Source organism: Lineus longissimus, chromosome 7 (genome assembly GCF_910592395.1).
Source record: "Lineus longissimus chromosome 7, tnLinLong1.2, whole genome shotgun sequence".
Classification (NCBI taxonomy): domain Eukaryota; kingdom Metazoa; phylum Nemertea; class Pilidiophora; order Heteronemertea; family Lineidae; genus Lineus; species Lineus longissimus.
The window spans coordinates 18,737,916-18,753,156 of NC_088314.1; the positions used below are offsets into that span (position 1 = coordinate 18,737,916).

General features: G+C 40.8%; 1 protein-coding gene across 8 annotated transcripts in view; it reads left to right on the plus strand.

Moving 5' to 3' along the window:
* The window catches only part of LOC135490975 (FYVE, RhoGEF and PH domain-containing protein 4-like), a 39,543-nt gene that overhangs the window by 16,917 nt on the left and 7,385 nt on the right, over window positions 1–15,241 (plus strand). For 6 of the 8 annotated variants that reach the window (XM_064776578.1, XM_064776580.1, XM_064776582.1 and 3 more), the window contains 14 exons: window positions 534–737; window positions 925–948; window positions 2,929–3,611; window positions 4,231–4,347; window positions 4,747–4,895; window positions 5,900–6,144; window positions 8,754–8,804; window positions 9,640–9,698; window positions 9,847–9,996; window positions 10,446–10,538; window positions 11,401–11,451; window positions 12,844–12,923; window positions 13,829–13,937; window positions 14,861–14,989. In XM_064776578.1, coding sequence (XP_064632648.1) covers window positions 534–737; window positions 925–948; window positions 2,929–3,611; window positions 4,231–4,347; window positions 4,747–4,895; window positions 5,900–6,144; window positions 8,754–8,804; window positions 9,640–9,698; window positions 9,847–9,996; window positions 10,446–10,538; window positions 11,401–11,451; window positions 12,844–12,923; window positions 13,829–13,937; window positions 14,861–14,989 — 2,144 coding nt within the window. The remainder of the gene's footprint in view (window positions 1–533; window positions 738–924; window positions 949–2,928; window positions 3,612–4,230; window positions 4,348–4,746; window positions 4,896–5,899; window positions 6,145–8,753; window positions 8,805–9,639; window positions 9,699–9,846; window positions 9,997–10,445; window positions 10,539–11,400; window positions 11,452–12,843; window positions 12,924–13,828; window positions 13,938–14,860; window positions 14,990–15,241) is intronic. The other 2 variants (XM_064776581.1, XM_064776579.1) reach the window with 2 other exon arrangements.

A 15,241-nucleotide genomic window follows, 5' to 3' on the forward strand; every position in this document is an offset into this window, starting at 1 on the left:
GGTGGTTTGTTTTTCTTTCCTTGCGCTGACTTTTTCTTGGAGGAATTTCCTCCAAAGAAAGCTATGCTTACATAGGAAACTCTTACATATATGTAGCCAGGGTTTCTGCCAGGATTAAATTTTAGGGGAGCAAAAAAATAAAAAAATTTCTAAAATTTTTTTTTCTTAAAAAGGGTATATGACCCCTCCTGAGACGTTTTTTGGCCCTTAAACCGCTACAATTGGCTCCCAAATGCTCTTATTTTACATATCAAATCATAAAAATTAATCATTTGACAGTAAAACAAACTTTAGTATTCAAAATTAAGGGGGGGATATCCCCCTTGAAATATTTTAGGAGGGGATGAATCCCCCCATCCCCCCCTCTGGCGGTAACCCTGGTGGCCCGCTCTCTGAAAATGTGACATCCAATGCACTACGTCAATGTACACAAATGCATACAAAAATCTTCATTAGTTGCCATGGTTTCTAAGATTTTAAAATCCTGTTTGGTCGCAAACCCCTGGTTGATTTTCACCGAACTTAAATTTCAGGATTATCAAAAGAAGCCATTCCAACCCCTCCAATACGGCGTAAAAACTACCCAGGTGGTAGTGGGCCCTCTAGTGCCCAGTCCTCACCTAAACCAGGGCAGCGCTCAAAACGGATATCGTACACAACGGACGACCTAGACAAAATGTCTGAAACTCGGAGTGTGGATGGGGACTTGAAGAAAGGGGGTAGCATTAAACCTAAAGGTAAGTTGGTACAGATGGGCCATAATTGGCGTAGGGTGGAACTCAAGCTGTACTAATACACACTGTCATCTAACGATTTTAGACGTAGAAACGATTTTACTGTCTCTGTCTTAAACGCTGGCGCCATTCTTTTCAAAATTTGAAATCGGTATTGGAATTGCAAGTGAATAAATTTATATATTTGCAGTATTGAAATTCTTACTCTTGTTCGGTAAGTGAAGGGTTACCGTTAATGTCTAGCTATCGTTGTTGAGAAATCCCCCAATACATGCTTTCTTACTTTTGATCCATTTGTAGTATATTAGATGTAAGTTTCATCGCAAAACGGATATCAAATATTTTGGAGTAAGGTGCACTACGACATTGCCAATAGATGTAAGACCTTTCCTCAAAATATCAGATCATTTGGGCCTACAGTAAAACTTTAATGATGAAAAATGTCAAACTTTCAGTTGAATTTAATACAAACAAAGCCATTTTTCTCAAACTAACAAAAACAAATACACAGTGTTTTGCAATGAAACTCTTCATATTTCTGTATTATTTTTCAGTGACTAATATTTTTAACCTGTGAAGCGCTCCGCATTATTTAAACCAGTGATTCTTATCGCTGCGACACAGCCTTGACATCATGACAAATGATCGCAATCATCATGTTGTCATGGATACCTTCCAAGTCACAGCGACAAAAAGCACTTATTTGTGGAAAACTTATGGGCATGTGATGGCTAAATCTGTTTTTTGTTAATGCATGTTTTTTCTATGATGTTGCATATTATAGATTTTGGCCTGTAATTTAGTTTTTCTTCAAAATACGTGTAGTTTTACCTGAGGGCAAACGAAACCGATATATCCCTGATCGCACTTTACTGGTTTTCAGCACTAAATAGGTCTGACCTACAGTCCTAATCACAAATGACATCCCGTAAATCGCGTCATTGTCATTTGTACTGTTAATCCTGAGTATATCATTATAACAAAATGGCGGTCTATGCTCAGAAACTGAAGTACGTCATACCCGCATTTGCGAGTTTAAGAGCCCAGTTTATACATGCTTCCCGAAATTGTTGGCTTGCATTGGAACTAACTTTTCCCCCTTGTTCGTCATTAAAGGCATTCAAGTGTGTTGGTCAACCATGACTATCTCCTTTGTCCCTCCACCATAAGGCCTAGTTTCCCCTTTTGACATCACTATTTCGGACACTCAGCGCCCCATTTCTGGAAAGGTGTATATTGTCACCTTGCTTCTGAGTGGAGTCAGGTGCTAAGCTTCAAGTCTGCATATGCCAATAACAATTAACATAAAGTTTATGCATGCAGGGCGGGGCAGGTTCCGATTTGTCACTTTGTTTTTTTTGTAATCCACGTCGCATGCATGCATTATATCCAGCATAAATACCTATCTACTAACAAAAGGATGATAATATGCATTGTGAGTTTTCCCAAGTACTTTGATAGCCAGTTACCCCATTATTGATACATGGATTTTTCGACTTTTTTCTTTTGTTTATTTTCAAACATTTTTTAACTGTGTGTTCATGTATGTGCATCTTTTTCTTTACTTAACTGTTTCAAATAGCAATTAAGTGTAAGATTAAATGGGGTAATCAGGCAACTCCATTCTTCGTTGAAAGGAGTTACTACCTTCAATTACATGGTTTGAAGGGCAGATATATTAAAGTGATTTTCAATCGCCTCAGTCAGTATCAAAGGAATAGTGCATCGTCAGGTCTTACACAAGTTTTCGAATGGAAGCCTCTGGCGGGGGACCCTTTTGGTCACATGTTCATCAGGGCGGATCAGGATAATTGATCTGTGTCGGACTTATAAACAGGAAATGAGAATGTGTATTTTCACCGCCCGAAAAAATGTAGAAAGTAGGCTAAAGCACTGGGCGTGTGAAATTCCCTTTAAGTTGGGACAATTAGGACTAAGGTCAGGTGATATGGTATTGCCACTGGGGGAATTAACCCCTAGGTATGCACCAAAGGAAAGAAAATCAATATTGAGAAAATCATGACTTTGTATGGAAAGTAGGACCAGCACCTGAAACTCTATACTGTGTGTGTCTGAAAAGACAAGTCACTTTTGTGTTGGCTTCAACAAATTCACCAGTTCATTCAAAAATATAGAGTTTGGTCTTATTCATTATGATTATTAAATTGATTAAACCCTTTTTGATTTTTTTCAGCTTTACCGAAACCACGATTTATCAGAAGAACGAATCGAGAACGAACGCCAGAGCGGGACAGCAACCACCGCGTTGACAGCAGTGACTCAAAAAGTGGTCAAAAATCAAAACCGCACAGGTATAAAAAAAATTCGGAAGACTCTGTGTCACCACTGACAAAACTGCGTTCAAAATCACTGACTCATAAAGCAGTAAGCGAGGACAGTGATAAAACACATCAACCCCTCCAGAAAACAACAAATATTTGTGATACTGACACTTCAAGCTGTGATTCGGAAAATAGTGCCATAAAATTACGGAGTGATTCGGACCCCGTGAAAAATACAACGATTCCAGATAGTTTTGTGCCGAGGAACCACATTTATGATGAAGTTTGTGTCGAGAATGCCGAAGCAAAAGAGGGCGCTGATGATGGGACACCGACGAAGGAAAAAACAATGAGATTATTAGAGGACTGGAATTTAGATATCCGGGTCCATCTGAGTGATGAGGACACGAGAACCGGTGAAACTGAGACTTTGAAACAAGATCCGAATCATTTGGAGGTTGGTGCTAATCACGATGATGATGGGGCATTTTCGACGCACGAATATAGCTCGTTTGATTCAGATTCATTCGGTTCCGACTCGGATAGTGATAATACTGATCTCAATAATGCTTCAGCGAACATGTCAGCGGTTCAGGTAAGGATATCTTATCTTCGGTGAAGCAAACAACAGGGTATTTTGCCTAACAGTAAAGTGTATGCTTCACTCTAAATTCAGCTAATTCTGGAATACTGTCCCCTATTGAGAGTTTTCCAATGATTGAATAAACAAATGATTTGCTGTAGCATAGTAGCATACGACATAGGGTAGTCTGCCTCAAAAGCAAGATCTCCACCTCCTTTTTGACCGCTGTTCAAAGACTGCTTCCGTTTTTCAAAGTTTGTTTTTTCTTGAATCTAATTTTGGGACCAAACACATTTCCAGACTATAGGAGATTTAGTTATGTCTTTCCATTAAAGCAATCAATGGTAATTATGCTCAGCTAGGCCTACTGTTGAAGGAAGAGGAAGTAGTTTGGTGTATGTTCTCAGCCCACGAAATGCGCTATTTGGGAATACTTTAAAGGGGGGGGGGATTAAATACACTCCAAAGCCATTTTAGAAAAACCATGACATTTTTAACGTCATTCCCAAGTGTTAACGAAAATGAAAGTTATAGCTGTCTAACTAATTGATTTATCTGATCATTTCCCAGACATACATCACTTAATTTTCATCATTTGATTATAATTGGGAATTCCAAATTTTTGTTACAGCAAGTTTTGCAGGACATGGAGGAAGAGTGTGCTGGTATGGACCCTCTCCGCCGGAAGGCTCATGAAGTACTCGTAACAGAGAGAGTTTATGTTAAGAAACTGCAACTAATTGACCAGGTACTTCAGGCCTTTCAGTTGCATTGTTTCAAAAAAACCCGTTAAGGGTGTATGGGGTGCCACGTGTCCCCAAATTTTAAAAGCAAAAGATTTTTAAAAGATTTATTTGAAAATTTTGTTTTATTTGTCTACATAACAAGGCTGAAATTCAAATTCAATTACAAATTTATATTTTTTTAACGAAATTCATATTCAGTGCATTTTGACGCAATTGTGAATTTTAAAATTCAAATTCAAATCCAATTACAAATTTATATTTTTTTAACGAAATTCATATTCAGTGCATTTTGACGCGATTGTGAATTTTCAAATTCAAGTTCAAATCCATTTACAAATTTCTAATTTTTAACAAACAGCATTGGCCTTTAAACTACGATTTTTCCATCCTTGCATTTTCAGACATTCCAATTCAGAATCGAGATGGAGAATAAAAAGCACAACATGTTCCCTGATGAGGTTATCAATCAGATGTTTGCAAACATCAAAAGTATTTACCAACTCCATAGCGAACATTTACTTCCCAAGCTTGAACAGCGCATGAAAAATTGGTGAGTCAACACTTTCGATACCATACCCAGTATTTACCGGGTCCGTACACAGCGTACTATCAGCCCGTAGTAATCTATACTGCTAAATTTTCAACAAGTTCTATCAATCACTGCAGTCCTTTTAAAACCCTTTCAGTACGTCTGATACAGGCTGGGGAGCCTCATAGCCTAGTGGTTAACACTGCTGGCTACCATGCAATAGGGCCCAGGGAGAACCCAGGATTGTATTTCTGGATGAACCGGCGTGGCTTTCAAGGAACTAAAATTCCTGGCTCTTCACAACACGTACATTAACGTATGAAATACTCGAGGGTCTGTCGGATGAGACTAAAAGCCGTGGTCCCCTGTACCCGAGTGTCTATGCCAGGGCAAGTAAGAGATCCCACATAGGTGGACAGTAGCCTATAGTGGACTCCATACCTCAACGACGTCATACTCCTATTGGAGGTTTGTCGATTATCATCCAGATCCAGATCCAGACAGGAGCCGTATCAAAAAACACCATCGCTTTTTACCTGTGGCACGGCTCCCGTGGCTTGCAGTCAACTGGAAATTACTGTATATCTTCAGTGTTCCATCTACAAACTGTTTTTAGAACTAAATCTCTCTTCTGTAGCAACTGAATGAGACCGGCCTCGTGTTTCTATACAATAGATTTACATACAGTACCCTTCAAAAAAGGTCAAAATTAGCCTAAAATAGTCTCAGTATGTGGCTGCAAAAGCATTGAGGACTGAAAGGGTTAAGTTTTTGTTAGTTCCCACCTAAAAAACGAGATGGCAGCACTGTACTCGACGCAATGCAGACTTCATCCCTGAGATTGGGTAATGCTAGCTTTTAAACGCTAAAACTTTTCCTTAGCCGGGTTGGGATCCAGGCCACCTGGTCTATAGGGGGTGCGGGCCAGAGGTACGGTACACTTCAAAAACCCTGTGGTGGTGAAAGAGACAAGAGCAAAGCCTGTAACCCCACCTTACCCTTAACGTGGTCTTGTTTATTTCTAGGGAAACTGAAGGAAGGATAGGAGACATCCTGGTCACTTTTGCCCCCTTCCTAAAGATGTATTCCGAGTATGTCAAAAATTATGACACAGGGACAACGTTAATTACAAACTGGTGTCAGAAGTGTCCACGGTTCAAAGCGATTATCGATGAACTTCAGAGTCTTCCCGAGTGTGGCCATTTGGCGCTGCAACATCACATGTTGAACCCAATACAGCGGGTGCCGCGATATGAACTGCTGCTTAAAGGTATGAGATATTTGGTGAAAGGACGTCATCGGGGGGGGGGGGGGGACATTCAGAGTTTTCCAAAGTGTGGCCATTTTGCGCTGCAGAATAATGCATGAAATATCTGATGATGAAAGGACAGGTGGGGGGTCCTCAGTGTCTTCCTTTTCAAAACCATGATAAGAGTAACTATATGCATTTCCAGACAATTGGCAATCATGTTTTATTTCAATCACTCAAGTTATTTTTCGTAGTGCAATCTATCCTTTAAGTGATACTATGATGTGATTTACAACTTTGCGGAAATACGTCCGTTTTTAATTGTTGATCACAAATGTAAAGCTCAAATTTTCCATTTTTGATTAGATTTATTATAAAAACGCTGAATGTAAACCACCGCGACCGCGAAAGTGTTCATGTTGTGACGTCATCAACGAAAACGGCATCGAAGCAAGCCGTCCGGGCGAGATTAAACCATCAATTTCTAGAAAATGTGCATTCGATTCGAAAACCTTACCGATTTATGAGAAAGTGACGTAGTCATTTGTGACCCGCTCTACCAAAACTAGGCGCTTGTCGCATCTGAACTTGACAGGTTGATACGGACTTGTTGTTCATTTCCCTATTGTAGACCTTTTGTGAAATCTATTACAAACTGATTTGGTCACATTTCACAAAAGGTCTACAATAGGGAAATGAACAACAAGTCCGTATCAACCTGTCGAGTTCAGATGCGACAAGCGCCTAGTTTTGGTAGAGCGAGTCACATTTGTCAAAAACAGCTAAAACATTATATGGTGAAATTTGACACGAGTTGCCCTTTAAGGGGAAAACTTTGGCATGAAATATGTTGGTTTTTCTTACAAAAGTAGCTTCCACTAGGACCGTGAATTCTCCAAACGGGGTAATTGAAAAGTCATTGAACTGTAATAAAAAGTGCATTGGAACGGGGTGTAGCCGTAGGCCTGCTTGAAATTCACAGGTCATGTCCAAAACAGCCTCTCAACACTGGGGAAAATCCTTATTAGAGATCCGCATCAGTGTGATGCTAGTGGTGACGCCTGATGGCAAGCAGGGGTATAAGTCGTAGTTCCACCTATCATAAAACCCCGTGTTTTTTCAAGACCCGTGTCTTCGCCGTGTGTCAAAAAACCCGGGGCGCACTTACACCTATCAGTGGTGTTAGATAATGTTTAATAGCCCCGGCGACAGGTGCGCTGTAGGTAGGGAGCTCTCCTGTGTTTCTTTCCCGTTGGAGGGGAATTTCGCGTGCGCAATACCGAGGCAACTACACCGCGCCATCTGTCGCCGGGTCTTAGAACTTGCAATTGCCGGGGCTATTCAGATTCCACCTATCAAAAAACCTGTGTTGAACATGGGTCTAAATTAGCCCCCGATTAGCCCCATCGAGCTCGATGGGGCCAATAGACACGGGGATTTGACACACGGGTCTATTTGGACACGGCAATTCATAGGTGTAAGCTCAAAAGACACGGGGATTTGATAGGTGGAAGTACGACTACTATCCTCCTGGTCAGGTTAATCCCACGCTCAAGTTGTCCCTTTAAGCAGCGGATTTGCATGTATGTCCTTCGATCACTCCGTAGGATACAAAGTGGCATAATTCTTCCTGGACTCTTCCTCCTGTGGAATAACCAAAACTTGTCTACACCAGTCTCGCCCAATGAATCACATGGTGTTTGAGGTAGGAATCAAGCCATTAGCTGTGTCATCAAATCGCCGTGGCTCGTCTGACTTGTGTTAAAGGGGTACGCCTTTTGTAATGAGTGGTGGTCAAGGAAAATAGAAATGCAGTTTTACACAATGCCGTAGTGCAGTTATTATGCATGGAAATTTGATGAAACTTGATACGTATAGTATTTGTATATCTGTCTAGACAACGGCAACGCTGAAATTTGTATTTGGTACGTATTCACGTAATTGGAAACTTTCAAATTCTATAACAAATTTCAAATTTTTAACGAATGTAGGCCGAATGTAAGCCTAGATTTCCTTTTTTTTTACCCTGAATGCTGTATGACGTTTTCTTTGACCTTGTTTGTTCGGAATGCCGCTCGTTTTTGATCAGACTAATTGATGATAATTTTACCAATATCATAAGGCTGCACCAATTTAACAATTAGGATATCGGGTGAGGAGGCCAATTTTTTAATCTTAATCAGGCTGGGAATACATAAAAGTATTACGAGGCTATGAAATACACCACATATCGTCAGCGACACTATGACAGCATATTTGGCTTTGTTGACATTATTAAGCATCTATTATGATGAACTAACTATCGGTTCTAGGTTACACCGCAATTGATTTGTAGCTGTTTAGTTGTAATATGACGAATTGAACTCGAGCAAGACAATCAATTGATTTCGTTTTTTTGTTTCAACCTGTGACTTTCAGTTCTGGTCCTTTGGTGTAGTGAAAAAAAATGTGACTTGGAGAAATAACTTTCATGGGGCCTGCGATCCGCGGTATTAAATTAGTGTGGCCTGAATTGAACACACAGCAACAGTCATGTGTCATATTTATGACGCTGTGCACTCCTGCCGGGCTTATAAACCTCGATGGGTGTCCTAATCAGCTGACCTAAAATTGGTCATTTTATGTTCCAGACTATCTCAAACTCTTACCAGAAGATTCAGACGACAGAGAACTTACCGAAAGTAAGTATTACACCTTACAAATAAATGTTAGGGTGGGTCTGGTGTTGGGGTTTTGAACATTCTACCAATGGTTCTGTGGCTGCTGTGAAGATCTGACATGACCGTCACCTTGTCAGACCGTCAGAGTGAAAACATCCACACTGGTAACCTCTGAGGTCCTGGATTCGATTCCCGCTCAGTCCCAGTACACTCATGTGACAGAGAGGGCAACAGAGGTTTTCTCACGGGTCTCCGGTTTCCTCCTACTTTACATTACAGTCGCCCAATTTTGTTTACAGAGCTGAAAATGCCCTTGTTGACCCTCAGCCCTCCTCAATATTTTGTGTGGTACACAAGCAATACAATGCCCTTCTGGGGCCTCAGTAGGTATCAAACAAATTGATGCATCATCAAGTCATAATACTATGGAATTCCCATATGCGAGTTTCTGAAGGTGTTCACCAGACTGAATCTAGCCAACTGATCCGTCCCAGACTGAATCTAGCCAACTGATCCGTCCCAGGGTGAATCTAGCCAACTGATCAATCCCAGACTGAATCTAGCCAACTGATCCATCCCAGACTTTCATACAGAAGATGAGGAGGTACATTTTCTCGGGTGGGGAAAAGTAAAAAGTAGGTTGAAGCGGGCTGGTCATGTGAAATCCCCTCGATAGCCAGTTGGGACGGAATGGCGTTCTAAATGGCCTAACATGATAAACCCAGTTGACTCTTTCAGACCGCCTTGTTGACCATTTCAGAGCTCCGCCATTTTGAAACAACCATTTCGAACAAATTGAGTTCCCATTAAAGAATGTTGTCGACTATTTCAATGATTTTCTCTATTATCTTTACAGAAGCCCTAAATGTTGTGACTACTGCAGCCTGCCATTCTAATGAAGCCATGAAGAAAATTGTAAGTGATAAACAACAGATTCATCATGGTTTATACTGTAAACTTCTTCGGGATTCTCCAATTTTGAAAATGTGTGTGATTTTCCTGGACTTTTTATTTTCTTCTTCACAATTTGCAAAAGTGTAAAGAACAACTCCTCCCTTTCCAGGACAAGTTCCGAAAGGTACTAGACGTTCACGATAAGATCGGAGGTTCCGTCACAGATCTCGTGAGTCCGACGCGAGAATTGATCAAGGAGGGTAAAGTCATGAAAGTCTCCAGACGGAAGGGGGCTCTGTTGGAGCGATACCTATTTCTGGTAAGTATGCCCAGGCTGATTGTGAAAGTTGCCTGAAGAGTTTGCTGCGAGAAGTACCTTAGGGGGGGTGGTCGTTTGATGGTGTGCTGATTCAATGGAGAGAGATCAGTGCTATAGCCGTTAGAGCGCAGATCTCATAGTCAGGAGGTCGTGGGTTCGACACTCAACTGGACCGCTGCTGTTTTGTCTTGTGGTCGTGGGCACGAAACCTACTAGTTCTCTCCACCCAGGAACGAATGGGTACAGAGTTGGCAGAGGTTGCCAGGAACGTGAGGCCTACCACTGTGAGGCAACAGGACTACTCCCCAAGGAGTTGCGCTTGAACAGGAATGTACTGGCCAAAAGGGAAATAAAATGGCAAAGCGCTTGTGAGTCGAATCGAAAAGTGGGTCGAGTACAAGTTCTTACAAATGCTGATTATTGTTATTTTGTTTTATTCTTTGTTTCAGTTCAACGATCTTCTGTTAGTATGCGAGCAAGGCATCAACTTGATACGGGCATCTTATAGCGTGCGTGATAAGCTCAGTATTGATGGAATGAAGGTGGGTTCAATCTCATGGCGTCTGTTTCAGGGTTTTTTGTCCTGATTATTATCGATCTTCTACTAACCTGAATAATCGTTAAAGTTCCCTTATTTCTCAAAGCTGTGAGCCAAAAACGGCTGGCCATTTTTCTATGGATGACACTTTAATGAATAAATGATATGTATATTTCTCGATTTTAGTCACATTTATAGGCTTTTCCAAAAGTAAATATCCACATCTTATTTGGCTGCTGTGAAAAAACTACCAGGCCGGGCTGACTTCTTCAAATTTTGGTTTTTCTTGAATCTAAATTTTAATCCAACATAATTTGGGTCTTGGTCCCAGAATCATGCCGATCTACCGTCGTTGTGGATATATCCAGCCTTCACCGCGGATAAACTCCCCCCTGATCGGCCGTCAGAAGGGCTGATACATCTCCCTGCATTCTCATTCAATTACATGGTGTCGAGCTATTTCATTGGCCACCCGTTTATGAGTGTGCGTCTGACGGATTTCCCACCCTATTGTGTTGGCAGTGAAAGATTGACATTCACTGCCGAAGAAAGCACAAACTTTGAAGAATTTGCTCCAGTTTTTATGGTGCAGTGGCCCAAAAGGACGTGGATATTTACTTCTGAAAAAGACTATAGTTAAACTGAACATGTGTATGTACGCAACTGCAATGCAACGTATGAAAAATTAAAGGGGGATTATAGGCTGGAGCTAGGGGGTCAAATTACCCCCTCGCAAATAGCTGCACGAGGCAAAATTTGCTCTTTTCTCAACCAGTTTCAGCATCGTACAAAAACCAATCGAATCGAGGTCCAGTGAACTTTTTTAACAGCATCTTTTCATTAGAAAGCTTTGATTTCGTATCTAGGTTGACCCTCCTGGCAAGGAAAGGGACTCGGCGAAGGACTGTGACTCATTGGTTGGTAAAATTATGTTTACACTAACCACCGCCAGCTTCCTAACACCATCATACATCATATCCAACATTTTAGGCAAACCATTCCACGACACTGCCCCAATACAAACCCACTTGTGAATACAGTGGAACCTCCCTTAGCGGATACCTCTCTACTGAGGACTCCTCTCTACTGAGGACACCTCTCTCCTGAGGACACCTCTCTCCTGAAGACTCCTCTCTACTGAGGATACCCTCTCTATTAACAGGATTAAGGACACTACATTTGATCCCAAAGTGGTCATTTCCGTAGAATTTGACCTCTGTAATCAGGACACCTCTCAATTAAGGACAGCTTTTGTCAGTCCCAAGGGTTTCCTTAATAGAGGGGCTCTACTGTAGAGTAAAACTCTTCAATTATTGTCTCAATAAAATCAAACCTTCCACAGGACCAAAACAGGAACTGTAGTTAAGGGAAAGTCTGTGATATCCCTCCAGTTTTCCTTCACTTTCCCATTTCTCCATTCAAAATTGATGAATATCGTTTTGGTCAAATTTTGACCTCGAAAAGTAGTTGATGAGTTCACGAATCTTCATTCAGGCCAGAGTATCGTGTAGGATCAGCAAAATGCAATGTCATCCTTTCATCTGTACATAGTTACCTGTGTGCACATGCTGTACATAACTGCTTTCAGCTTGCTTGTAGGAGAAAGAGTAGGATTTTAAAGGAAACCTCACAAAACTCTTTTTAAAAATGGGGAATTTGAATGGCCCAGTAAACACATAAGGTTGGAACGCTTCCTCATTCATAAATATGAGCAGTTCCAGGTTGCCAGACAGTGGTGCAGTTAATCAGGTTATTTTTAACTCATGAGTAGCATTACTATTTACCATTGCTGGTATTCAAGTTGTAAAAGTTTCATTGTAAATAGCTAGCATTACCCGATCTTAGGGAGGTGGTCTTCAATAACAATAACAATAACAATAGTTTATTTCTCTCATATAACCTGACATGAGGCCATTGTGAGGCTGACAAAAGACATACACAATCAGATGGCATTTAGCGGGTTGCATTTACGGTACAAATACAATTAATATGATTAAGTAATTGGATTAAGGCGAATCGAATTGAATCGAATGCAGTGCTGCCATCTTGTTTTTTTCAGGTGTAACCAACAAAAACTTAAAGGGACTCTGGTGAATGATAAAATTTGGGGAAAATTTTATTAGCAGTGCAGATTACTATGGGAATGTCAATGTCTAAATTACTATGCTACAGTGTTTGGACCTGGTTAATACCGGGTATGGTATCAAATGATTTAACCAGGCAGTGGTCAAATATGCTGCTAATGATGGCTGTGCTAATCGACAGAAAACGCGTAGACAAGTTTTTAATCGCAGCTTTTCTCGTTCCAGATTTTCGAAGGAGACAACCAAGAGATCAAGTACACATTCCGCGTGAAAAGTAAAGAAAAGGTGCTGGAGTTCAGTGCAAGGTTTGTATTGCATCAGGTTATGTTTTGAAAAATAGACAGGATTAGCAGCTGCCAGCCTCCGGGTAAGAGTGTGGGTCTTAGTGGGAATTAACCGCGCTGGACTGTTTAATGTGATCGGTTAGCAGTGTCACTAAGTGTCTCGGCCCAAGATGACGTAGGCCTACATGAATGTGTGCACTCCAGAGATTCTTTAGGTTAAGAAACAATAAGAAAGTGCCCTGAATCTAGGATAAGAAAAAGATCAATTTGTAGTGTCTCAGCCCAAGATGACGTAGGCCTACATGAATGTATGCACTCCAGAGATTCTTTAGGTTCGGAAACAAGAAGAAAGTGCCCTGAATCTAGGATAAGAAAAAGATCAATTTGTAGTGTCTCAGCCCAAGATGACGTAGGCCTACATGAATGTATGCACTCCAGAGATTCTTTAGGTTAAGAAACAATAAGAAAGTGCCCTGAATCTAGGATAAGAAAAAGATCAATTTGTAGTGTCTCGGCCCAAGATGACCTAGGCCTACATGAATGTACGCACTCCAGAGGTTCTTTAGGTTCAGAAACAAAAAGAAAGTGCCCTGAATCTAGGATGAGAAAAAGATCAATTTGTAGTGTCTCAGCCCAAGATGACGTAGGCCTACATAAATATATGCACTCCAGAGATTCTTTAGGTTCAGAAACAATAAGAAAGTGCCCTGAATCTAGGATAAGAAAAAGATCAATTTGTAGTGTCTCGGCCCAAGATGACGTAGGCCTACATGAATGTATGCACTCCAGAGGTTCTTGAGGTTCAGAAACAATAAGAAAGTGCCCTGAATCTAGGATAAGAAAAAAGATGAATTTGTAGTGGGAGCGCTTGCGGTAGATGCAGGACTGTCCAAACGAGTACGAATGAACTTCTGACAATTTTTCAGCGGTCTGGAAGAAAAAGATGAGTGGCAGGCCAAGTTATGGAACGTTGTGCAAGACTTCTCGAAGAAAAAAAGCTCGCTCAAGCCAGATGAACGGCTGTACGACACCGGGGTGAGTCGGTATTAAATCTCTAATCAAATTTCCTCGATTGGCTCTGAGAAAAAGAAACCAGTTTTAACATTGTTGTAGCCCATTCAAATAAAACTTTTTTACCAAGATGGATCGGCACCGTTCCTCAAGATCAGGTATTCGTGTTAAGGGTCAAGGGTGCAGAATTCTAAATACCAGTAATGCAAGCTCATTGTCTTCCCTAACAGATGGAGTTAGAGGTACTGTTGGTTCTTACGATTTGCTTGTGGGGATTTGGGTTTATTTCTTTGGCGATACGTGGCTTTATATTGGTCTGTAGTTTGGGACATGTAATGGCTGGTGTCTGTGTGAATTCATAATTATACGTTACTGTGTAGAAATTCTACAGGGTGGCCCAGAAATATCTTCCCTCACACAATGGATACAGAATAGAATTCTATTGTGCAAGGGAAACTAATTCTGGGCCACCCTGTAGAACGTGTTGGTGCTGAGCTTGATGGGTAGGGTTCTTTTTGGTTGTTGGTAAATTTTAAAATTCCAAAAAAATTGAGGAAAATTCTCTCTCAGCCAGGTAACTCAGCTACAGTGTGTTCCTTGATGTTATTTGGTTGCTATGGCAACATTTGTGGCAGTGACGTAATACAGTGTAATGCATTACATATAGTAGTGCATTGTGTTGTGACATCACGAGGCTAAAACTCGCAGCGTTATGCTGAACAATGACAAAAAGATTTGTGAAACAATTGAGGGGAGGAAAGGAGATGATTTTAAACAAATTAGGGCTGCGAACTATTCAGATACTAACATAATCATTAGATTTTCTTCAAATCTTTTCCCGCCCACAACAACAGTTCAGTTGCTTTTTCAAATGCGATTTCTGATGTCGTCTGCTCAAGGCTTGAATTGCTCGAGTCAACTAATCTTTTTCTTGCTGTTTTCTCCAGATAAGTGAGGATAAGATTGGTATGGAGGCTCCGGTCTGGGTGCGTGATAACTCGGCGTCAATGTGTATGGTCTGCTCCCTGGAGTTCAAAGCATTTAGAAGGAGGCATCATTGTAGAGCTTGTGGAATCGTAAGTTATAATTTTCTCAGGTCATTTCGTCTGATGGTGCTACGAGTGGGTACGTCAAATTTCGATTGATCACAAAACTACTGTGGAGGATAATAGTTCACCACCAAGCTTCTTGTCACATTAAAGGCCTATGTCATTCGTTCAAAATTTGAAATTTGTAATTTGTATTTGAATTTGAAAATTTCTAATTGCGTTGATAAGTGCAGAATGAAAATTGTCATTGTGTTGACAGATGTTCAAATACTATTCATA